The sequence below is a fragment of the Epinephelus moara genome, chromosome 18 (assembly GCF_006386435.1).
Source record: "Epinephelus moara isolate mb chromosome 18, YSFRI_EMoa_1.0, whole genome shotgun sequence".
NCBI classification, from domain to species: Eukaryota; Metazoa; Chordata; class Actinopteri; order Perciformes; family Serranidae; genus Epinephelus; species Epinephelus moara.
The window spans coordinates 21,626,381-21,650,987 of NC_065523.1; the positions used below are offsets into that span (position 1 = coordinate 21,626,381).

General features: G+C 41.7%; 1 protein-coding gene across 3 annotated transcripts; it reads right to left on the reverse strand.

Moving 5' to 3' along the window:
- Positions 1-1,300: 1,300 nt before the first annotated feature.
- On the reverse strand, positions 1,301-24,555 carry trip10a (thyroid hormone receptor interactor 10a). Of its 3 annotated transcripts, none has more exons than XM_050069836.1 (15): positions 24,247-24,555; positions 16,313-16,428; positions 15,777-15,833; positions 15,215-15,362; positions 13,308-13,370; positions 12,726-12,830; positions 12,499-12,627; positions 10,884-11,030; positions 10,565-10,753; positions 6,322-6,345; positions 5,564-5,673; positions 5,176-5,308; positions 4,887-4,975; positions 4,664-4,797; positions 1,301-2,882 (listed from the first exon to the last, which is right to left on the reverse strand). In XM_050069836.1, exons 1-15 carry the CDS (start codon positions 24,268-24,270, stop codon positions 2,731-2,733), a joined length of 1,620 nt encoding a protein of 539 aa, XP_049925793.1. In that variant the 5' UTR covers positions 24,271-24,555; the 3' UTR covers positions 1,301-2,730. The 3 variants fall into 3 exon arrangements, with proteins under 3 accessions (XP_049925793.1, XP_049925792.1, XP_049925794.1); XM_050069835.1 differs by lacking the exon at positions 6,322-6,345 and adding an exon at positions 7,174-7,338; XM_050069837.1 differs by lacking the exon at positions 6,322-6,345.
- Positions 24,556-24,607: the final 52 nt, after the last annotated feature.

The window sequence follows — 24,607 nt, forward strand, 5'->3', positions numbered from 1 at the left end:
AATTCAGTTTGAACCCTGTGTGTGACCCAGTTCACTTTCATTGTCTGTCTCCTCGCTCGTCTGCTGTCGTGAATAAGGTGAGTATGAAAGTGGGGCGCTTGCCAATTTCGGGTTATTTAATTAGTCATTATAAACAGTATGGTTTTGAAGCCAGTGCAATTTAATCAGGTATGCAAATGCATGGCCTATATCGAAAACATAATTATGCAGAGTGGAGAGTAGACGCAGATCTATGCCACCTCCCTTAGAATTATGCAACAGTGCCACCTACTGACAACAACCTGCACCTACTCTGATGGTTACAGGCGAGGCAGTAAACTCTGGGGCCCCCTGATAATAACTGTTTCTCTTTTTATTAAATTAAGGAAGTGGAATTTTGTCTTCAGCTGCTGGATAATGTCATCACGACCTTTCTACCCTGAAACAACGGCAGCGACACACTCATTACTGCGATGCAATTATTTATCAACCTCATTGACAAAACACTGATTAATTAGAATGCAAGACGTGTGCAGCTTCCTCTTCTTACACCAAGTGATTCTCAAGCAGCACCCACGTGTTTTTAAAGTGATATTTAAAGACTTTAAAAATACAGTTATTGATTATATAGCACCCAGCTCAGTGGGAATATTTTGAAATTCAGTTGTGAAATGTGTTTGAGAAATGGGTTGGTGCTATAAACCCCCAAAATCACCAAACAGAATGTGTATTGGGAAATGGTTGTTCTACAGAAACGGGTGTGTATAGATTGTTTTGTGATAAGAGATCAGACATTGTGGTTTCCTGGGTGTTTATATAGAAAACTGTGTTGAAGTCATGGAGGAAAAACCCTCCTGAGCACACGCCAGCTCAGTCAGTGTTGAATTTGTAAGACTGTGTAATGAAAGTAGAAATAAGAGAGAAATCAAATGACAGCTGTCACAGAGAGATGATTTAAAAAGTTAAGACTGTGAGTATGAAATGCATTTGTCATTAGTGTGAAAGCAGAATTTGCAGTAAATCTTGTTTGACGAGCAAAACCTCAAATCCTCCATCCACCTCCTGCCTCATTTTAAACCCACTGAAACTACAAATCCAGATTCCACAGTTTCATGCTTCAGTTAAAAGTGATGCATGCTCACAGGTATCGACTAAACTATCCTGGGAAGCAGAAAATATATTGACTGAGATGTTCTGGCAGACAAAGCTCTCAAAATGGATGTCACTACTCATTAGAGTCCAACTTGAATGACTTTATAGACCTAAAACTCACAAAATGGAACAAGAAATTGTACAAACACACGACCAAAAAACACCATGTCTGTTTCAAATATTTATTTTTCAAGTCCAGAAATGATGTAACCACTTCTAACTTTGAAATGTGCTTTACATTTATCAAGAAAACAAAATGTCTTATATGCAAAAAAAAAAAAAAAAATGGTTTATATACACAATGGTTTTAAAGAGGAAGGCACCAAAGACACGTGAGCAGTTACTGCTTGTTGCTGGCTCCATAACAATGTAATTAAAAAACAGGACTTGGAAGATGTGAAGTAAATCCAAACATTATTAGCAACATAATTAGAGACTTTTAGTTTTCTCTCACAATGCAACAATCTTTATTTGAATGGTTAAAAAAAGCTAATAAGACAATAGTGGTGTTGTGATAGCTAAAATATATATTATTTATTACATAAATACAATAGTCTTAATGTAGCGCATTTGATGTGTGCATTATTTACTCCCTTTTGTGGCTACAGACTGTCCACTATGTGTGCAAGGGGAAAAGAACAATGTGAGAATATCCTTAATACAAAGTACAACTTCTGTCAAACCTAAAAAAAAAGTTTATTCATAGAACATACACATTTGTAATAAATTATTTTTAGTACAATTTTCAGGTTGTAGCTATTAGAAAACATCTGTTATATCCTTGTTACTGCTATGGATTGAAAGTGAATTTAAATGATGATATGGCTGTGATTGTCTTATTTTTGTACGGTTGTGTGCATGTGTTTTACCACGACGGGGAGGCTTCTACACATTTGGTCTCACAATTTGCTGGAAACCAAAGGTAAAGCATTCTCCCCCATACCTCACTCGTCCCCTGGGGACACTCAGGATCTGGAGTCCAACCACGAGCAAAGTGACGGTGCCATACATCTTCACAAGTGCTAGTAAAGCTAGAAAGTGGCACGCGTGAGACGAATGAGAACTGCAGGTCAGTTTTTAACTGAATAAAAGGTAAACAGGTGAGGTAACTTCCTCCTAGGTTTGTACTGGTATTAACACTCAGTGTAAAGATGGCAGCAGCACTCATCTTCCTCCTCTCTCCCTCTACTCTTTCCTCCCACATTCAGAAGCTAATGCCTTATTAGGCTGTGGAACAAGGCGAGCACTCGTACCGTGATGGTGCCTAAGATCCATGCAACATTTTTTTTTAACCAAAACCAAAAAATTACTGTGATGTGATATCAAGAAGTAAAATAACCTTGTGGTTTAGGTTGCTTAGGTAACTGGGATTACAATAATTTAATGTAAGCCACGAGGAACATACCGTCAGCGCCATCCCTCTGCCCATTTGGGGCACCTCTCTCAAGAAATCAAAGCACCTTATTTGGATCCCCTTCTGGGTACACCAGTGGCCCCGCCCATAGTGCTGTGGCTTCTTTATGATTGGTCCCATGGGAAGAACTGCATACAGTTTTGGTGAAGTGATCATTTCTTCTTCTTTTATTCCTCATATGCCTGTCATTTGTTGAGGCTGATGGTGACATAAGATGTAGGTATGTAGCCTTCATCTCCATTGTTTCTACGGACACGGGTCCAGCCGTCCCCTTTGTCCTCCTCTACCACGGCCAGCACCTCCCCTTCCTGCATGGAGATGGTCCCTTCACTGGCACCTGAAAGAGATACAAACTAGATGGTAGCTACTACAGAAAAAAACCTTTGACCTCGCTCCTCATGCAGATTCAAGAAATATTTTCCTCCTTCTTTGCTACACAAATTAAAATACTGTCAGAACTACAGGGACGTGCACAGGTATATCTCTGAAGTCACACAAGTAATAGCCTATTTGCCCTCTTTGGCTGAGCTGGATATGGAGGAAAAAAGTTGTACTTTTGCTGTTGTAAAAGAGGAATATGAGTAACCCATAAATATCAAAGTTAGACCAATTGTGAGAAAAATGGCACAAAACTGTGCCCTAGGACCCCTGTCATGTGAAACTCCTGCAACAGACCACTGAGAGCTCCGATGGGTCGAGTATTTTTAAGTTGTGGGAATGATTAACCATTAATTACTGGGATGCCTAGTGAATAAAAATGTCCACATATGCTTATGACCAATACGTAGTTTGTCACAATTGCATCACATTGCACCACATTGCCTCCTATTATGCTATAACATGAACCAACCTTGGCTAGCTAGCTGGCTAACATATAGGCAGCAGGCTACATGCAAGAGAGAGGCAGCTAAGTGGAGAGCTGCAGAGCTCAATTCAGACTATCAGGAGGTGAGGCATTATGATAGAAATGTCAAACAACCACTTCCTTTAGTTAATTTATGGGGAAGTAGGCCTATTTTCTCAGAGGCATTTTGTTTTTTGCTGGAAGTAAGCCAATAACTTACTAAAACAAATATTTCAGCCAGTGACAGATACAATATGTTATAACTCTGCATGGTGATGTGAATCAGTTTCATCTTTGAAATTATGTTAGAGAAAGTGCTATTCTGTGGAGGGGGTAACCCCAAAAGCTCCAGTTTAGAGAGCATTGGAGAGCCGGGTGATCAAGTGAAAGACTTTTAATTGCTACAGTGAAATATGGGAAGGTAAGGCCAGAAAATACTCATGAAATCCTATATAATATTTTGTATCTGCTCTGTATTCTAGTACATATACCTTAAGATTTGAAACTACATGAACTGGTCTCTCTACCTGACTTTAAAGCTCTTACAAGTACAAGGATGAATGAGTTGTTTGGGTCTTGTCATAGGTAGGTGTTCTAATAGTTTCACATGTTACTGTATATCTTCTATGTTTTGTTATTGTGTGGTTGTTCGGCAGTAACATTTGTGTGCTGCTGTCTTGGCCAAGTCTCCTTTGTAAAAAAGATTGTTGATCTGGTTAACTCTGGGTTAAATAAATAAAATAAAACATACAAAACTAGACAAAGCCAACTTCAGCCTGATTCCTCTGGCGTCACCTGCAATTACTGTGTTGCTGCAAGGTGATGCAAGCACAAAATTGCTTAATGTTACTTTGTAACTGTATTTTACACCACTGAGGTACATGCAAATTGTCTGTGCGTGCCCCTGCAGAACTTAATGTAGTGTTTGCTGATCAGAAGGCATGTGCATCGACAAAAACACCTTAAAAATACACTAATTTGCTGCTGCCAAATAGCACCCTTTAATCTCCAAATTTACGCATCGCTCTCTGGTATTAACAGAAATAGTGAACGCTTAAAAGAAAACACTCCTCCAACTGTGGGAACACAAAGATTATTCACCCAGATTGCATCATCAAACCACTAACACTTTTAAAAAGTCAAATTTATAGGAAAGCTACTGATTTCTAAGGCAAAAGCTGAGGTTTGAAAGAAACTGAGCTCTTTTCATTAAAACATTTAATCAAGGATCATTTTTCATGCATCCCAGTCAGCTACAGGAGCCTGTGACATACCAGGGAAGCCGTACATGGCTGTGCATTTCCCAATCGGAGCAGCTAGTTCCTCGTCCTCAAAGTCATCATCAAACTCAGCGTAGATGGCCTGCGAGGGGTCGGGAGTACTTTCATCGGAGTGAGCTCCATCAGGGCTGCAGAGAAAAACATTGGTTTTCCTTTGTGAAGCTGACAGCACATCATTGTGCCAAACACACTGTCTGTTAGTAGACGTTGGTGTTACCTGAGTGTGTCGTGAGCTCCGTTGTTGTTGAATGTGTGAGTTTTATAGCGCAACGTGTCCCCTCGACCTCCTGCCTCAGCCAGCCAAGTCTACGTGACAGAGCCGAAGTGAAAAGGAAAAAAGGACAGATGTGTTAAAACACTGTTTATTGGGATGCATTACATGGTGAATATATCAAGTCAGGTTCATTTGTATGGCCTAATATGGAACAAAATCTTTGAATGGGCGCACCTCATAATGGGAAATGCTGATTTCATAATATGTATTAAGAAACAGACGTCAGAATTACCTCATACTTGTTGAGCTCTCCTCTGAGCCGCTCTATATTCTGGGACGTCTGGCTGATTTGGGATGCCAGACTAGCAGGGTCTCCCATTTGAGGATTTTTCTCATAAACATCTTTCATTTTCCCCAGGGCCTCGCTGAAGAGAGGAGAGAGGGAGATTGAGAGAGGAACAAGGGAGGAAGGAGGGGGTGACTTTCAGTAGAAATCGGTTCCCTGCAGAGCTCAGGGCTGAGTAAACAATTCGCACACTCACGCAGACACCACAGAGTTACACACACTGATGTGCGCTGCATGAATATTACATCCACACTCCCACCAGAGGAGTTCTAACAGGGACGGTTATTAATACGCAGAAGGATACCCGCGTATACACACAAACGCACACACACACCTCTGATCTACTTCTTTCTGCAGCTCTTTGCAAATTTCCTCTAGTTTCTGTTGTAACCTCTTCCTGCGCTGCTCGGGAGGAAGATGGGCAAAGTCCTCTGTCACTGTAGGCTGCAAGAGTTCACAGGAAAGTGCAAGTTAACACTGAACTTAGTCTCAACAGTTTCATAATGACAGTAACCATGGAGAAGAAACAGACACCTCAGGAGGAACACAGCGCCTGCAGTTTGAATTCAGCTCAAGGGGAAAATATTTAACCGACAAAACATTAGCTTCAAATCTTCCAGTGACACACTGGTTAGGGTTATTAATGTAAAACCAGCACATGTACAACAGTGAGCTGAACCCAAAACTGACAAATGTGAGATAGAAAACTCTTATAACTTTATATTGGCTGATTTCTTAAAGTTCAAGACAAAAAAATCTTGAATAGAAATAGGTGACCCATCAAAGTGCCAAAACCAATTGAGGCTACTTTAAAATTTGTTTCCGCTTGTGCTTCCATGCACCCCTCTCTTGCTCCACCACCAGGTGGCCACCTCTTCAACACAAGCTAAAGAGAACAAGCCTTTTGCCACTGAACATGAACATGGATGCTGCATGTTCGGACATTTAGTCACTTAAAATGTATCTGAGCTTTTTTTTTTTTTTTTAAAGGAAAATTATTTTAATATGATGAGCTGTTGTATTGGAAAGGTGGCCATTTTTAAGTGTCACACAACTGAGTCCCCCACACCAGCTTTTTGATGTCAATATTACCGTCATTCTCTCTGGAGTAAACTTCTGAGGGAAAAAGAAACAGTATGTGTGTAGAAAAATCTCATAATATCTTTTAAAGTGACTCTTGCTTTCATCTTTATAACATGTATAAATAATAAAGGTCCAGTGTGTAGGATTTAGGGGGATATAATGGCAGAAATTGAATATGATATAATAAGCTAGTTTTCTTTAGTGTATAATCACCTGAGAATAAGAATAATTATGTTTTTGTTACCTTGGAATGAGCTGTTTATATCTACATAGGGAGCCAGTCCTCATCCATGGAGATCCCCATGTTGCACCACCATGTTTCTACAGTAGCCCAGAAGGGACAAACCAAACACTAGCTCTAGATAGGGCCATTTGTGTTTCTACATTTTAGCATCAGCCACCATAGTTAGGTGCCCCTCTGCGACAAGCCAAACAGCATTGGAAAGACATTGATTTTTAATTTGAGACCTTTCTAATTCAGTGTTTTTACAAGTATAAATCACCTGGTCTGTTTTGGACAGGAAGAGACCTCTGGGTATAATTCGTCTCCCAGTAAAAACCTCTTGAACACAGACCACTGAAGGAATCCTAACCAGGAGAAGTTTCAGCTGGCTGCAATCTGCAATCCTCAATACAAGATGCCACTAAATCCCCCTAAATCTTACACACTATTCCTTTAAGAACAGCAAAAAAAAAAAAAAGCCACAGTGAGATGTAATCTGCTACATGTTTCAGTGTTAAAAATGTGAATAGTCTTATTCAGCTAAGGAATTCAGTTGTTCTTGCACAGGCAGGAACACAGGTTGAGCCCTGATGAGTGGAGGCCTCCTGACACCCAAACCCTCTCCTCTGGTGACTCACCGATCTCCTGAGTGTCCGGAAGGAAGAGATTCTGGGTTTGACTGTCTTATTGATCTCCTTCAAACAGTACGACAGGGGGTCCCGGCCAAACTTGGGGGAAGGGGGTCCGTTAGCGGGCGAGGGGGCGGGGGGTGTGGAGAAAGGTGGGAGCGTGGAGGGAGAGAGCTGTGGGTGGAGCGAGACCCAAAGTACCAGCACCCGAGCATGAGGTATGCAGGCGGTGCGCAGGGATGGGGGAGAGGGGGATGAGAGGATAGGGAAAAGAGGGAAGACGGGGAGGGGGTAAGACAAAAACAACAAGGTGACAAGGGAAAGAAAAAGACACCATCAACACCTTAAAGCACACCACAAAGCCAGGAAGACAACACTGGAGCAAACCCGGCACAGGAGCCCAGAGAGCATGAAAGCACAAACACACATCTGTCTCTTTGGCTTTTATCAACACAGAAATTTAAAAAACAAACAAACAAAAAATTAAAATAGCAAGCAACCGACCATAGCTCCTACACCAAAGCCACAGCAGCCCAACACCTGCAGTCAAACTCAAGCATGGTTGAAGGGTCCAGTGGGCCTCGATGAGGAAGTAGGACAGGCCAACTACACAATCTTTTACAGCCTGGCTCTTATTTTCATAGTTTTACCCATCATGGGTTACGATAATTTACTCCCCAGGTTCTTTGCAGAGATATGATGACACTGCAGGGACACACCTTTACTGCTAATTTAATAGAGTGCTGCAGGGATGAGGGGGTTTTTGTAGGCCGACGCAGAAACTAGTGTCGCCCTGGTTCCCTCAACAAAAAGCCTTTGGGGTTTTTCCATTGGATTTTGGATTATTGCAGGAAATAAGCTCTGTGGCAAACAAAAGTTCTTGTCACCAGCAAGATAATCTTCACTATGAACACCAGTTCTAGATTTTTGAAGCATAAATGCAATCACCAGAGGCAAAAGGCTAACGTTCAGCTGTAAACTAACTACCCTAGGGTCACGTGATTTAACGTCGCCACCACAACAATGTTTTTAAACTATGTTTGGCGTGGTGACGTCTTTTTTATGCTATTTTATGAGCAAAACTTGAAAATCTCTCAAGCTTGTTTGAACTACAGACCTTATTTTAGGCATCTAATCAGAAACCCATTCAAAATACCCATTGACTTGAAACAAGGGAACCAGGAGTGCTAAGATGCTAACTCTTTTCTAGGTTTTAGGACTCATTCCTGCACCGCTCTGTAGGGCATCATGCCTCAATTATCTATAACAGGGGGTCTTCAATGTTTTTTTGGGCTAAAGATCTCTTAAACTGAAAGAGAGACGGAGCACAAACACCCAAGAACATGTGCAACATTGAGTTGCATGTTAAACTGGGCCAACATTAATGTGTAGGGCGGCCTAAAGTGCCATGCATAAACATATCTTTATGTGGTGCATACAATATTCGGCTATTAAAAATAATAATTATTGACAGATTTATATATTTTTACATCATGGATTCATTCCAGTATCACTCAAACCGTTAAGGTTAAGTACCTGGATTTTAGCTCCTCAAATGGATAAAACCGGGCTATCTAAACACTGACTGCAATGATTTATTGTTAAATCCTCTAAAGAGCTGGTTTAAAATAAAAAATATCTTTTTTCAACAGTTCTGAGAGTTTGCAAAGCTTCCTAGTTTGGTCGCAGCATTTCCCTGCGTCTCCAGTGAGAATCAGTCGCTAAAATGTTTCTTCATGGTGGCCAAAACAATGAAAATAAGCCAACACAATCATTACTGTGAGAAAATGCATGTTCACAGTTCAAACTGTGCTACCCACTGAGCCTGACCTATATAGATGAAATATCAATTCATACATCAGTGCAATTGCTATAAATAGCCTGCTTAATTACCACAGTGTCATCTGCGAATATAGATTCATCTGGGCCTGTCTGACCTCTTACAAAGAGGTTAACTTGAAAACATGCCCGTAGTGATCTAAAGCAAAACCTCTCAGTGTCAGCTGTAAGTGCAAAGGTGAGGGTGGGATCTATTAGCTAAACTACACAGGAGAATGATGTCTTCTAGTCTTCAATAGTGAACGTCTAAAACACACCTACAACAAGGTCCCTTGTGTAAATACTGAGAGCTGCATGTACAGCACTATCATTATGTGAACGTCGGCTGGGTATGTGCTACTTTTCTTGAGAGTTATGGCAATCTAAGTACAGGAGAGCAGCTAAGAGTGGGAATGTTTAAGGGCCAGACATAAACCAAAAAGCTCACTCAAGCCAATATAGTCAGCCTCCTATTCAAACTGCTCTGCAGGCCTAATTGGGAGAGCATGACTGATGACACAGAGCAGTGTGCCACACACATACACAGAACAGACAGAGTGCACAGCAGAGCACAGCCAGTAAGACATGCAGAGAGGCGAGAGAGGCGCTGAACAAGCAAACACTGCAGGGGAAGAAAGAAGGGATCGTTTAGTGCTGAGGCAGGAGGAGGGGGGGGGGCCGTGAGCTGGTTAGTGGTCAGCTACTCATATCACCAGTTCAATTTCGGACCTCAACAATAAGTGCTCTTTTTCGGATAAGACCCATGCTTTAGTGAAACACTTCTGACCCAAATAAATTCTCAAGACCCGATACAAAAACAGCAATTTCTGGACCTGATCCAGTTTTTCTGACCTTGCAAACCTGGTGTCATCCCAGTTGTTGGTACAAAGATTTTATTGTGGTGAGAGACATAATGCTAGGTTCTGGGCAGTATAATAGAAGCAGTGTGTTTGTGGATGCCTGTAGAGAAAAATTCAATGTTGTTTGGGCCCCGTGCTGATGAAAGCACAAGCACAGCAGAATGCTGACTGCCAGTTGACCTATTGGAAACCACACTGCAGAAGGAGGGAGGGTGCGTGTGTGTTGGGGGGGGGCAAGGTTTATTCAGTCAGGGACAGAGTCATGCAAAGGACCTGTTCTAGAAGTGTCGGGGGGTGGGGGGGTGGGGGGTGAGTCCATGTATAATATAATGAAAGAGATTCATGCATTATTTACTGAGCTTCAGAGATGAGAAGGTTGTGTATACGTGTGTGTGTGTGTGTGTGTGTGTGTGTGTGTGTGTGTGTGTGTGTGTGTGTGTGCAGCCACAACCACAGGTCCATCATGAGTGCTCTCTGGAGAGGGGATTTCCTGCCTCCTTCCTGAAGCCGCTGTGGCTCAAAACACTGACATTGTCGTGCAGGGAGTCACCCGCTATTCTAACTGACTGCCCACCTGCTGATATTCATATCTGCTGCCGTGGATCATTGGTGGAGGGGTTGCAAGTGCATTCATACCACAATTACCACAATGCAAAAAAACCTTATCTTTTAGTGAGAGGCCATGTCACTGGGTTAAATGTGCCTATGGTGGACAGTCCTACCTTACTCTTTTTGCTGAAAAGCCAAAAGTTTTTGCTCCTATTCTTCCCCAGAAGTTCCATGGGGCCTTTAGGCGTCCCCAGGCTACTGTCAGATGAGGCTCGGTTGATGCCCTGACTGTAGTCCTCAAACTCCACATCTCCAGGGCGTTCAAAGCCAGACTTGTTCTGCTCTATTACAACCATGGAGTCCTGTAATAGATGCAATTATGGATAAGAGCAGGAGTTATTTTCCAGTAGATGCACAGTTAAAACAAATGGGTCTGCGTAAAGCCATGCTACACATTCAAATCCATTTAGCATTTTTATGAGACCAACTCACATTCCTCTCGTTAACATTAGTGCCGGCTTTAGTAATGCCTTCCAGGCACTTGCCAATGATAGGCATCACATGCTTCTCCGTGTCTGAGAACAAGATGTAGCCTTGCGCCAACTTCCGTACTCGCCTCTCGTCCAGATCCTGCAATTTCTAGTGAACACAAACAATGGTTGCTCAGACACTGCCATTAGAGCTGTCACAATACATAATACATAATACATAATACAATATGTATCTTAATATCAAGCAGGAAGTTTAGTCATTTATGATTATAAAATAATGCTCTGATGAAATCGCCAAAGCCAAAACTTGAAGGAATACTTCACCCGAAAATGACCAAATGACCAGCTGCCAGGCTTTTAACCAGAACCATGAGATGTGATCATATCACTCCTACTTTACAATGGCTCCCAGTATATTTTGGAATGGATCTTAAGATTTTATTGAATACTTTCAAGGCTCTTCATGGCCTATCTCATGACTCTATCTCTGACCTCTTAGTACAGTCAGGGCCTCTAGGCTTTGGAACGATCTACCTGAGGAAATCAAGTCGGCCGAGTCAGTGACCTCTCCTTAAAACATATTTTTATCAGACAGCCTTTCCTGATTTTATTTGAGTTTTGATTTCCTTTGAACTGTCTTTAATTTCCTTGTTTTTTATACACCAAATTAGTCTTTTAAAACCTGTTGATTTCGTCACTTGTGTGTTTTGTTTTGCTGCCTTGTGAAGCAGTTTGTAATACTGTTTTGAAAACCACTGTATAATGAGTATTTGTATATCAATCACTCTCCGCATGTTACCTTGAATTTGTGAGGAAAACTTTGTTTTTCTCACAGCCTCCACGATGAGCAAAGAATCCAAAAAAGGCAAATATTCTTAACGAACTGAAATAAACAGGTCATATTCAACAACAGTAAATCTATATCAAAACATCCATTTACAAACTCTCACACAACTCATAAAGTATAATCCAAGTCCCATTTTTTCAGTCGCATGTTCAGTACTTTCTAAACACATTTGCTAAAACATTACAGGTTAAAACAAACAGTCTCGTGCAAGGCCAAGCAGCATGTCCAGACACTCATGTACATCTGAACTCTGCTCTTAGAGGATGCTCAGGTAGCTAAGGGCATGTTTTTTTTTAGCAAAACTGCATGTGTTTGAAAAGTACTGAGCATATGACTAGATAAATGAGACTTGGATTATACTGCACGAGTTGTGTGAGAGATTGTACACTGATATTTTTTGTACACTAAGTTTTGCTCACATATTCAAGGTACTATGTGGTGGGTAAATGATAACAAATGATCATTTTGCAGGTGAAGTATTGTTTTAAATGTGAACAGGTGAAATAAAATAAACGGATTTAAGTGAAAAGTTCGTCTCTGGCTTTAAATCAATGAGTGCAACTTTGATTTTTGTGGTTAAGAAATCTAAAAATAAATGCAGCATAGAAATCTAAATAAAAGTACAACATATGACCAGAGAGTCAAGTCTCAAAATGTTAGTAACATGGTTAAATCAGTTTAGCAATATTTTGGCAAACTACCAGTTATTACTGTGCCATAAACATCGACAGCATTAACAGTGTTATGTTGCCATATGTCATTCACTTACATTGAAAATGAGTGGCATATCATTAAAATAGAACTGGTTCTGCTCCTTGTTGTACTTCTGAAGCTGAGCAGCGTAGTCGTTCTTACACTCCTCTGCTACGTGTGCTCTCATATGAGCCTGCTGTTTGGCCTGAAACCACACACACAACAAACAGGTTAACCAAGTGAATCTGATTCTACTTTGGGTAAAGATTCCTCACAATGAAGATCCCCCCCCTCCCTTGTTACTTTTTCAACGTCCGCCTTCGTGGCATTAATGTCTTGATCAGTCTTCTCTGCGTACTGTGCTGCACGCTCCGCTTCTCTCCATTCCCTCTCGAAGCGCTTTTTACTCTGGTGTGCAGAAAGAAAGGAAAGATGGAGGGATCCAGAGAAAGACCACGTTTAGTTCAGTCAGCTAAGTGCCTGAATGAAATATGAGGAGGTTCTACTATTTTGAGCAAAGCATTTTTCATTGTCTTTCTAAAAAGACGGATAGGGGAGGGAACATCTCCAATCACAACTTAATAGGTCTTGGATTGATGATAGGAGTCTAAAATGGGGAACTGCTTTTCAATTTGTCCATCTGTTTTAACTATAGACAAATATAGCCACCTGGCCAACGTGGACCCATCAGCTTAGAGAGAACTCTGCCCATTTTTTATAATGAACCCAACACAAAGACACAAGAGGCTCTAAAAACTACCTAACAGCTTTGCTTATCACAAAAAATTTAATCATGAGACATTAAGAATGATGGACGCCTCATAAGAAAAAATGTATTTTGGAAAGTCTTTAATCAATCTTTTAAAATTCTGTGTGCAGACTTACACTGTCGAGCTGCTTGTAGGTGCTCTCCAAACTCTGCTGGGCCTTCTTGGCTTCCATCAGATACTGCAGACATTCATAAAAATAGACGGAGTGAGAGGAGGGGAGGCGGGTCAGATGACAGCAAGAGAGACAGCCATGTGCAGGGGCAGACACTGAATAAACAATGACCTCCAAAAGCAACACAACATAACAGACAAGAAAACAAATACCAGTGTGTCTGTCTGAGACATCACGTCTGCAGCAACAGCCTGTACATGGCTGCACTGTTCTGCAGTCTAAGTGGGACACAGCCAATGCATTCCTCATAGAAAAAATGGCACACCACTGCTCAGACCATACCTCCCCCTGGAGACACTAAGTCTAACTCACTCTGTAAGGCTTCCTTCCTGCCACAACAGTGAGATCTCCACATCTCCACTCCTCCTGTAAATCTGCCTCTATTCCCCTCCCAGCAGTGTGTGCTGTGGACTACGATTGAAAATCTCATTTGGTATGTTCTTGACTGCTATTGAATGTGGTGCTGCAGACACGTGCAAATACACTCTAGGGCTGCAATGAATAGTCGACTAATCAACTGACAGAAAATTAACCTGCAACAGGAGGGGAGACAACTGTTGCAACAAAGGCTGTGTTAAAAATTCAACAAGTTGCCCTTTAAAAGGAGCCTGAAGACGGTGTGTTTAAAGCTACACTGGACCAAAATTTAAACACAACATTTTTGCTTTTGCTCCCATTTTTGAAAGGTCTCAACAGATTTATTTCTCTAAAATTTTTGTCACAAATTTGTTAAAACAGTGGTTCTCAACTGGTCCAAGGGGGCCAGATTGTTCTTTAGTCATTAGTTCGAGCATCATACTTGCATTTGGCCACATCGTCCGGTTAGTTTGCTGTCTCTTTCAAGTAGCTGTCTGTTATTCACTCACTCTACAACAGGAAATGGCACTTCAAAATAAAATCTTGAGCCGGAAATTAACTGTAATTCAAAAATAAAGTATGTTTTCTACAAATTTGATGTGTTCACGAGTCACTTGCGGTCCATTCAGAATGGACCCGCGACCCACTTTCAGACTGCAACCCACCAGTTGGGAACCACTGTGTTAAAGTACCATAACCCTAACTGCCCTCATTGGGGACTCAATGTTCACAATGTTGGCATTCGCAAACCACTGGCCCACACAATTCCATACACGCTGACTGCCATTTGCCTGGTACAGTGTGAAACAGGACCCATCTGTGGAAAAAACACTTCTCCAAAGTGACAGACGCCATCGACAGTGAGCAGGTGCCCACTCAAGTCGGTTATGACGACCAACTGCTGTCAGGTCAAGACCCTGGTGAGGACGACAAGCACGCAGATGAGCTTCTGTGAGGCAGTTTCTAACAGTTTTTCCAGAAATTCTGCAGTTGTGAAAACCATTTATTGCATCAGCTGTCCGGGTGGCTGGTCTCGGGTGATCTTGCAGATGAAGACCCTGGATGTGGAGGTCCTGGGCTAGTGTGGTTACACGTGTTCTGGGGTTGTGTGGTTGGTTGGATGTACTGCCAAATCATGGAAACGGCACTAGAGATGGCTTGCGGTAATGAAATGAACGTACAGTTCAAGGGCAACAGCTCTGTTGGACATTCCTGCAGTCACGCCATCCCAGTAATGATGCTGTTTAATCATCTTGATATGCCACACCTGCCAGGTGGACAGATTATCTTGGAAGAGGAAAAATGCTCCCAAACATGCATTTTAACAAATTTGCAGCCAAAATTTGAGACACATAAGTCTTCTGTGTGCATAAAAAAGTCTTAGATCTTAAAAAGTGTTGCATTACAGTTTTTGTTCAGTGTAATTATTTTGCGCTCAAACGCACCATTTTACCCGTGGAAACATACCAGATTTACTTGCTATACTCGCTCACCGTCTTGCGTTCCTGCTTGAGCTCCTGCAGGTACTTGGTGAGATCGATGCAAATGTTCATCATCATGTTCTCAGCAATCAGCTCCCTCTGCCCGGCGTAGTCGTTCATCTCATTCAGGATGTCCAAAAACGACTGGTAGCTGGACAACCTATCATTTCATAGGAGGAGAGAGGAAAGGGTGGAGAAATGGGAACACAGTGATGAGACCACCGATAAGATGATGCGTACACAGGCTCAAAGAGAAGTCAGCAGTGGGCCAAGTCATAATAAGAAGCTCATGACTTCCTTGTTCCTGCTTCCTTTAAGGGGCATTTAAATGGCTCCAACAGCAGCCCCCCCGCCCCACTACAACATGAAAGACACTAATGACAAGGCGATTCCTAAACGTGATATTATTTGCAGGTCAGTTCTGTCTTTGTGTGTTCCCTCACCGAGAGCTTCACACACTACTTGGGCCAAAGTGTAATTCCAAACTGACGCAGGAAGCACAGTTTTAGCTGCTAAAAGTACTTAATAAAGAAAAAGTGAAAACTAAACCTAGATATGCTTTGCAGTGATTCACCTGCACTCTGGTTCATCTTTGCTGCTTCGTTTCAGGTTATATTTCTTTGAGAGGTTCCTGTGGAAAGAGAAGAAGAAAGCTCACTAAATAAAACTATTCTTACACAACCGCTGGCTGTTTTATACAATAGGATTAAAAACAGCAGTCCATTTATATGAACATATTAAAATAGCTTTTCTTCCTCCTTTCACTCTCTCCCTCCCTCTGACCACATCCTGTCTATCATGTGCCAGTCTGCTCCCACTTCCTCTCCTCTCCAGCAAAGCTCAGCACTGCAGCACATGTGGGCCTGGAGACTGGGAGACGACTGGGAGAGGGAGCACCATGGATGAGGAGAGAAAGAGGGAGAGAGCGAGCAGGCCGCAGCTGGAGAATGAGGCCAGTGTTTCAGAGACAAGTTCAATTCAGTCCCGAATGTAGTCATAAGACCCCACAAACATTTCATAAACAGCCTGTTAACATGCACCCGTGCAAACACACACATGCACACAAAGCATTTGAGGCAGAAAGCAACGGTGAACAAGAGCGATGCCCACCTCAGTTGTTTGGCATAGTTTTGCTCGATCTCCGTCCTCTCCTTCACAAATTTCACATACTTCTCCACCAGCTCCAGGCCAGACTGTGTGTGCTTCTCAATGATGTCATATTGGTCCTGGAGAAAAGGTGCAAATAAAGCCAAATATTAAGCCAACACTCTGCAGGACGTGGAACACGTGTTAACTTCTGGGTAGTAACTGGGACGTTCGTCTGGTTGAGTCTGAGGTCATCTAAACGAATCTTGAATAGAGGGCAATAAACTAAACACACTGACGCTTGTTCCTGCATGTTGGATTCCACGGATGCTCTCCACATGTGCACAAAATCTTGGCAATGATTCCCAAACTTCCGCCAAGCTTTAAATCACAAGACACCAGTGCTGTTAACTAGGGAGGACAGTCGAAGGACACAAGGTCACGACCAGTGGCGTCCCCAGAATTTTTTTATAGGGGTGGCCAGATGGGGCCACTGAGGATCTTGGGGCAGCAAAAGCTATCACTGGATTTCAAGAATTCGATTATGCTCCTAAAGTATTAAGGCTAGTTGAAAACTATGTCAATATAGAGACGTAAGGAAGCCCATACTGATATATTTTCATATTTTACAGTTAACATTTTGAGTTCCACAACAATCCTGTTTTGAAATGTTTTTTCTATTCAGTGTTTTCAACTAGGCTGGTTTGGCTGCCCTAAATTTAGCTCAAACTGGAGTTTTATTTAGCCCCCCTTCCCAACAAGCTATGCCGACATGGTTGGTTCCAGTGGATGCCTTAGGTTGTCTAGTTTCACAAGATACCACGATCTTCATGCTAGCTTAAAGAATGAATGCATGACAGCCTTTTAAAGAGAGTTATGTCAGCCTCCACACACAGTGGCCACAGCCTCCCCTGCCCTCCTTTGGGGGCGCTACTGTGTATAACAGGGGTCACAGGCAGGAAAAAGGAGGTGCTGTTCTGATAGGCCTACATGTCCTGCTGTATTGAGCAATGTGACATGTTATGGATGACTAAATAAGTGTATTAATGTAGCTCTTTGACCTATTTTATGACTAGTTTCAAATTCATAAACCTTTGGCACAGTGCAACTGAATCTACTGACTTTTCCTTTTCGCATTACAAAGCATGAGAGAGCTATGTTATCTTTTGTTCCTTATTTGGTAGAGCATTTTATGACACCTTCAAGCTCAGACAAGCCTGTTAAGAGTGAGAGACGATATCTAAGCCAATCTTCTCTCACTCTGCACTCAAAACAATTCCCCCACACTGTCTGCTATGCTTCAGTACTGAGGAGGGGGCACGTTGAGAGGGGACTCCTGACAAGCCGGGCCATGTTAGTCTGTACCCTTCCTGCACCTCAGGTAAAACAGAGACAAGAGACAAAACCCAAATGAATGAGACAATGTTTCGCTTAATCACAGAGCACAGTGAAAGGTTAGAGGCCTGCAATCCATCACCACTATAACATCTAACCAATAGGCAGTGTTAGGGATTTAATTTAGAGTCATTAATTACGGAGCAAAAGTAATGATCGTCAATGCAGCTGACTTACAAGTACAGATTTTCCAATTTCCTGAAGGTGCTTGTGTTTACAACAGATTTTCTTATTAGATGTGGATGTGTGACTTGCAAGTGGAAATTGAATGGCAGTAAATAACCAATTAGCAGGATGTTAGAGACCACTTTGTTCAAATGCTGCCCTGCTGAGGTGTAAAAAGAGATTTATTTATTTATGAATGATCTAAACGTGAGCAGTGGTTGTCTGCATCCAGTCGAACCTCTCCACATCAACAGGACAGAAGGCTATGACTACCTACACTGACCATAAAACACACTGAATATAGGATTAGATTCTTAATTAGTGAAAGGTTAATGCTGCCACTAACCGCAAAAGCAATTTAGGTTTCCCCAGTAACCTCAAACACAACGTAATCAAGCAGTGAAAGCAGCAGGATTAAAAATACAATTGAAATGCAATCAAACTGAGGCACAAAGAAACAGCTGGTAAGATACAGTGGCTGCAACCCTGCATCTTAGGAATACCGCCAAAGTCAGACTTTTAATCAATTCGGAGAGATCATAAAATTCTCCCTCGTGATTTTATTACGAGCCATTTAGACTACTGTAATTCCCTTTTACTGGATTAAAAGAAAACTAAAGCTAGTTCAGAGTGCTGCAGCCAGTTTTAACTAAAACAAGGAAAATGGATCACATTGCGCCACTGACAGGACAGTGCACGGACTACCTGCACCTTTAGATTTAATTTTAATGATCTTTACGTGTTCATAAAGCTTTACATGACCTCACTTTCTTTCATGTTATGTTTCTGCCACCGTTTTTCTTTTAAATGTTCCTTATGTATCCAATAAAAACACCGGTGAAAGTGCCTTCTGTTTTTGCGCCCCAAAATTGTGGAACTTCTAGATATTAGAATGGCAAGCTCTCTTGGTATTTTTAAAGTAAATTAAAGACTTATCTTTTTCTGGCTTTTGATTTAAAGTAATATCATAGCATTCATTTGAAGGTTTTAATACTTACTTTGTATCCCTGGTATTCATTTTATTTTACTGACTCTCGCTTGATGATTTTTTTAAACATTTTATTGTTTTTTGTTGTATTTTTTTAGTCTTGCAATATTTTATTTATTGTTGTTTATTGATTTTTTTCTTTCTGTTGTTTCAATTTTGCTGTGTGAAGCACTTCAGGGTGCATGCTTGCATGAAAGATGCCATATAAATAAATAAAGTACTGAGAGCCAGAACATCCAGATCTTTGAGTTCTTGATGACAGAACTATAACTGCATGCCTAAGTGGATTTTACGCATTATATTTGTGGAGAGGTTATAATAGCAGAAATGGAAAGTTACATCCTGCACCCATCTTTTGATACAGGTGTTTTGCATGGATGTCTATTATTTACATATCACAGTTCAGGACTGCTCATCAGTGTGTGGCAATGTGTGCAAAAAAACAGGTCATCTACTGTGGAGATTGATGGGGAGGTTTGAAATTGTTAGGCAAGCTGCTGTGGGTGCAGCGTCTGTGTAGGCTGGACAGCAGGGAGGTCTTCAAACCAGTATTTTGTCTCCTATTTCAAGTGATCCTACTCCCAGTATCTGCCATTTCTCATTTCAATATTTACGCTTTTGTTTACAACACAGCTGCACGATGCATATGTAATAATGTCGATAACACCTCAGGCTCAGGTGAGAGCTGAACAGCTGAACATTCTGTATTAAGACACAACGCCCTGAATCACAGCTGCACTTTATGAAGAACACCTGGCATAATTTTGAATCATCAGAGCTGTCATCTACAGATCTTTTTTGGGAGTGTCAGTCGATGTCTTGGTGCCTTCCTCAAGCCTTTCTAATAGTCTGTCAGAGAATATAGGCCGCTCTCCCAGCAGACATATTGACCTGTCATAGCAGGAAAAATCACAGTTGTTACTATCAACACTAACGATGCCTCTGTTCGGCTCAAGTGCTCCAGTGGGAGTGCCTGTGAGGAAGCATGCAGGATACAAGGATCCTGAAATCAAAGCAGCTAAATGGAATTCAACCGTCATTAGTTTGATTATTTACACCTGTGTAATTCCTACTATCGCATGTCAAAATGGCTTCAATGAAAAAGGCCTATTGTGAGCATAGAAACAGAATGAGAGTAGAATGGACATTTCCATTCAAATCAGTGCAGCAGGATCGTCAAAGCAGCGGTCATTGTTATGTTATTTTCCTGTTTAATTTGTTGCCATTAATTAGGGCTGCCCCCTAATAGTCGACCAAACGTTATTCAACCAGAAAGGTCTTTAGTCGACAAGATTTCATCGGTCGCTAAGTCAAAGAGGGAAAACAAACAAACATGAAACTCTATTAGGAGCTGCGCCTTGTCAAAGTAAATCAAAACCTATATGACTGGACCATGTTGGACTTTAATTTGGAAGGACAGACACAGGAAGTGGCCACGCTCAGCAGCAATCAGATAGGAGTTTAGTTCACAGGGCTGGTACCTGCGGTTATTCCACAGGCTAGTTAATAACATGTTGGGCAGGATATCCAAAGTGTGGGATCATTTTGAGAAGGTGAAGGACGAACCCAAAGTGATATGTAAACTCGTCTTCACTGGTCGACTACAAACATGACGTATCATCTGAAACATGTAAGCAGCTACATGCCCATTAGCCACTTAGCACAATCATTACTGCTTTGCCGACAGCGTCATTAACAGGCGGCTCGCTCAGTGTGTGACGTGCACTTGTAGATAAAATATAGCCCTATATTAATGAAGGTTCATTAGTACGGTTTTGTATTTCTCTGTAATGTAGCACAGTGTTAACAATGTTACTGATACTATTCTTTCTCACACCTTTAACTCAAACCATTGTGTTGCCCCGCCCAAAATTAATAATTTAATAATTAAATTAATATTGTAAACATGCAGGCGACTAGTCGACTAATGGTCCTAAATGATGACTACTGGTTGATAAGTCGGGGGCAGACCTAACATTAACTGCATGTTTGTAGCTGCCTCCAAATAACAGAGAGCAGCGAGTTGGTGTTTGTTGGAACAGTGGACTATGACTAACTAGATGACTAATGAGATTAACTAAGATGAGTTTGGTGAGCTTCTTTCCAGCTTGAATTAAGTGTGTTTTAGGATGAGTTAACGGCAGCTAAACTGATGTTAGTCATAGTTTGGTGAAAGAGAGAAACTGTGTTTGATGTATGGTTGTAATTTTTTTGCTTAAGGGTGAGAATAGGCCAACAGGCAGTTTTCAAACTAGTGAGTGCTGACATATTGTCACCATAGCAACTAACAACAACTGCCATTTTCTTCTGTGCCAGCCAAATAACCACAGCAAACACTTCGCTGTCCATTCTACTCTCATTTTATTTCTGTGATTGCGGGGATGTTGTGTCCCAGTGTGGTGCAAAAATAGAATTAAAAAACAGTTTCAGCCATTGTTGAGTCTATCGTTTTTATACCAGGAAAAAAACAACATGATTCACTAGATTGTTTACCTTCTGCTTCTTGTTCTACGAGTACAATAACATTTTTAAAAAAAACATCTCACGGGATTAAGATGATGGAATGTACCTGAGTGAGTAGAGTCTACCTATTAGTCCCACGATAAAAGATTTTATTTTGTTTGTGTGTGATCAAACTACTGGTGTACACTGATTTCACAAGGATGTTGTCTGATGTATCTGTCACTTATAAAACACATTGCCCTTCAGTGACTCAATAAGGGGACACTACCTTTACCAAAAGAATCAGCATCAGTTTAACATGAATTAAGAAACCAAACTGAGCAGCAACTGACAACGCCACAAAAGAGACACATATTTATTTTTTTTCTGACATAATGTTTGTACATGTTGACTGTTTACTCTATGTAGCCTACACACATCATTAAGTGAGTGCAGCATTGCTGGTAAAGAATCAGCCTTGGGTGAACTCATCACCATGTGCTCTTTCATAAATGGCGGAAAAAGAAGCATCTGATAATCTCTATAAATCAGCTGTGACTGCTTGATTCAAAACAAGAGCGCCCCAGTTAGAGGAGAGCCATCCTCATTAAAACGGGCTCTAAACGCATCGAAATAACTTGCAAGGACATTATTACTGTCTCGTCAAACACCAGCGGCTGTCACACGACTGCGATTTATATACATCCAAAGCCACAGTGAAAATTATCTTTACAGGTCCCCGTAGACTGGGTTTGCACTAAACTGATTTTCATAAATCTCAAACGGTTTGCTCCTGACAACTTACAAATGATTGTGATTTTATGATTGAACGAGAATTGTAAAGATGTGGCTTTCATCCTGGATAATTCATCATTACTTCATCCCTTTACATATAGTTTGGACAGTTTGAGTAGCTCTTACATATTGTGACGTATTCCTTAGGAACATTTATTGACATCTTTCTCGCCTTCACTCATTTCACCATTTTCGATGGGTAAGCTAAATATTGTACTTCCGCCCTGGTAATTATAGAACTTCCAAACAAGGCAAGCCATAACCTATTTTTGTGGCACAGATTTAGGCTAGCGGATGCAACAAGACTGCTACATCATGCTTCAGAGTTAAAACTCTAAGTGAGCATCCAACACGTCCGTTACACCCCATCTTCCAATACTTCCAAAGAAATCTGGCATCAAGTGAACGCCAAATAACTTCAAAAGGAGTCACCCTGAAAGTCAGCGACCTACAAGGCTTGGGTGGATGTTTCAGCCTTGAGTCACCCTGTGTTCCAGAAAATTAGGGGCCTGGCCCGACCAGACCTGCCACACTGTGGTTCTCAGGATTGGCCTGGTAGCACTCACTATCACAGCTCCTGCTTAGACACTGATCTTGCACTCTGCAAACTTGTGCCTTAAAATAGCCATTGGATTAACGACAATCAGGGGACAGATGCCAGCGAGCTGACTTGGCCCTAGGGATGACTCTTCAACCAAACATTACCAGAATTATGCCTGCAGGGCTTTGTCCAAGCAGACAGGTGCGGCCATAGCCAAATAAAGCCACTGTAAAACGACTTTGAGGAAATCATTTGTGTTTCACATTGACTGAAGAAAGAATACCGGCTTTTGTGTGTAGTTTCCAGTGTGACAACTTCATGCCACGAACAGGAAAGATACAGCCTCTGATTAATACTGGGGGTACGGATGTTTCTCTGACTCAATCAAAGTAGGGCAAAACTAATTAGGCTGTTGCACCAGCAATGGAAAAGGGACAGGGGAAGAGGCCTAGGGGGAGACTCTGTAATGAGGTCACAACCTCCCAATCCTCATCTTTGCAATGCTCCATTTTACATATCCAGGTTCCCTGAGCTCGTGTGAGTGTTTGCAAATGTGTGGCTTCATCGCCATGGTACAGTGCTGCTGACACAAAACTGTGGCAAACATCAGGGTAATGTGTTATGTGGTGGGGTTTTCACCAGGGTTTGTTTAGTTTCTGGATAGTGTCACTGTTGGTAGCAGCAAATACTTCTCATAATTTACAATTACCAGCTGAAGCGGTTCATTTTAACTGCAATAACGGTCAACTGAGCCCAATAAATAATCATGTCCTGATGGAATCTTTTTACATAAGCACTCAATCCAACAAATCAAACCTTGAATAAATAATCATGCCGCTCAGGTAGACACATGAGGCACTTCATCAGCGATGAAACTTGTTGTCAAGGCAGGTGACAGCATCTGATTTCATCGCTATGGAAGCAAGGTGTGCCAGACAGTAAACAGTGAGACATCCCACTGGGTACAACCCACCTCAGCACACTTACACCTTTTGTGTGTGCAGAATAAATAGTACTCTGACACCATTTTCAGCCTGACACCAACAATGTATTGTAAACTCATAGTTAACTCTGTTGTCAGTCACGCAGGACATATGATACCTAGACATACTTTTGCAAATTGGACTTTGATTTAGCACCTTGCTTCTAGATATAAACAACGAGCTGTGTGATTTATGTCTGGCATAAGGGAGAAAATTATTCCTTTCTTTAAAAATGCAATTATAAATTTTAAATTTAGGCAACTTCACAGCTGTTTGCCTCGTGCACTGCAGATGTCCCACTATAAAAACACTGCGGGGTAACACAGTAAAAAGTAAAGATCCAACTGAAGTGCGTGCAAGCGTGGATCTAAGATTGACTGCTTCACTTTGCACAAGAGCAACATGTTGGCGGTGGGCTTCAGTTTCACCACTCACTCTTTGTTTCAACTCGCTAAACGCTTGAGACAAAAAAAACTGTCCGATAATGGAACTCGGTTCCTGAATGCACCGTTCTGCAGCGTCTCGCCGCTTCTTCACACATTCCTCACTAACGGGAGCGACTTTCTCAACAAACTCTACGTAAGAAATCGCATCGCTGTGTCAAACCTGGGAATATTACCCCCAAAAGCAAGCCAGATGATGGACTCACCCAAAGCTCTGTGCCCCAGTCCATGTTCAGCTTGTCGGCCAAGCTGTCTGGCTATCCCGAATACAAAGAACTTCTCCAAAGTTATCCCAGCAGCTCGGAGGACGGCCCTGGCGAGTCTAATCCCCAGTTAGTGATAAATCTGTTTTAACCACTGCGCACTTCGCTTTTGATTCCCTCAACAAATAATGTAAAGCAGCATCATTATTAGCTAATTATCAAGGGCTGGCAGTGGCTAGGCTGGTTTTTCCAAATATTTTTCATAGCGAAGGAAAGAGGGATAAACTAGCTTTCATATCCGCGTCACTCCCAAATCCTAAGTCTTAAAGGGGCAGCGCGCTGAACCACAAGCGACACTGGTCAC

Bases quoted from the DNA above. Each gene is read 5' to 3' on its own strand.
- trip10a (XM_050069835.1), bottom strand. From the start codon at position 24,270: ATGGACTGGGGCACAGAGCTTTGG. The intron at 13,371-15,214 runs GTGAGCGAGTAT...GAATGTCTGCAG, and splicing joins TCAAGCAGGAACGCAAGACG to TATCTGATGGAAGCCAAGAA. The intron at 10,754-10,883 runs GTGAGTTGGTCT...CATCTATTACAG, and splicing joins CTAATGTTAACGAGAGGAAT to GACTCCATGGTTGTAATAGA.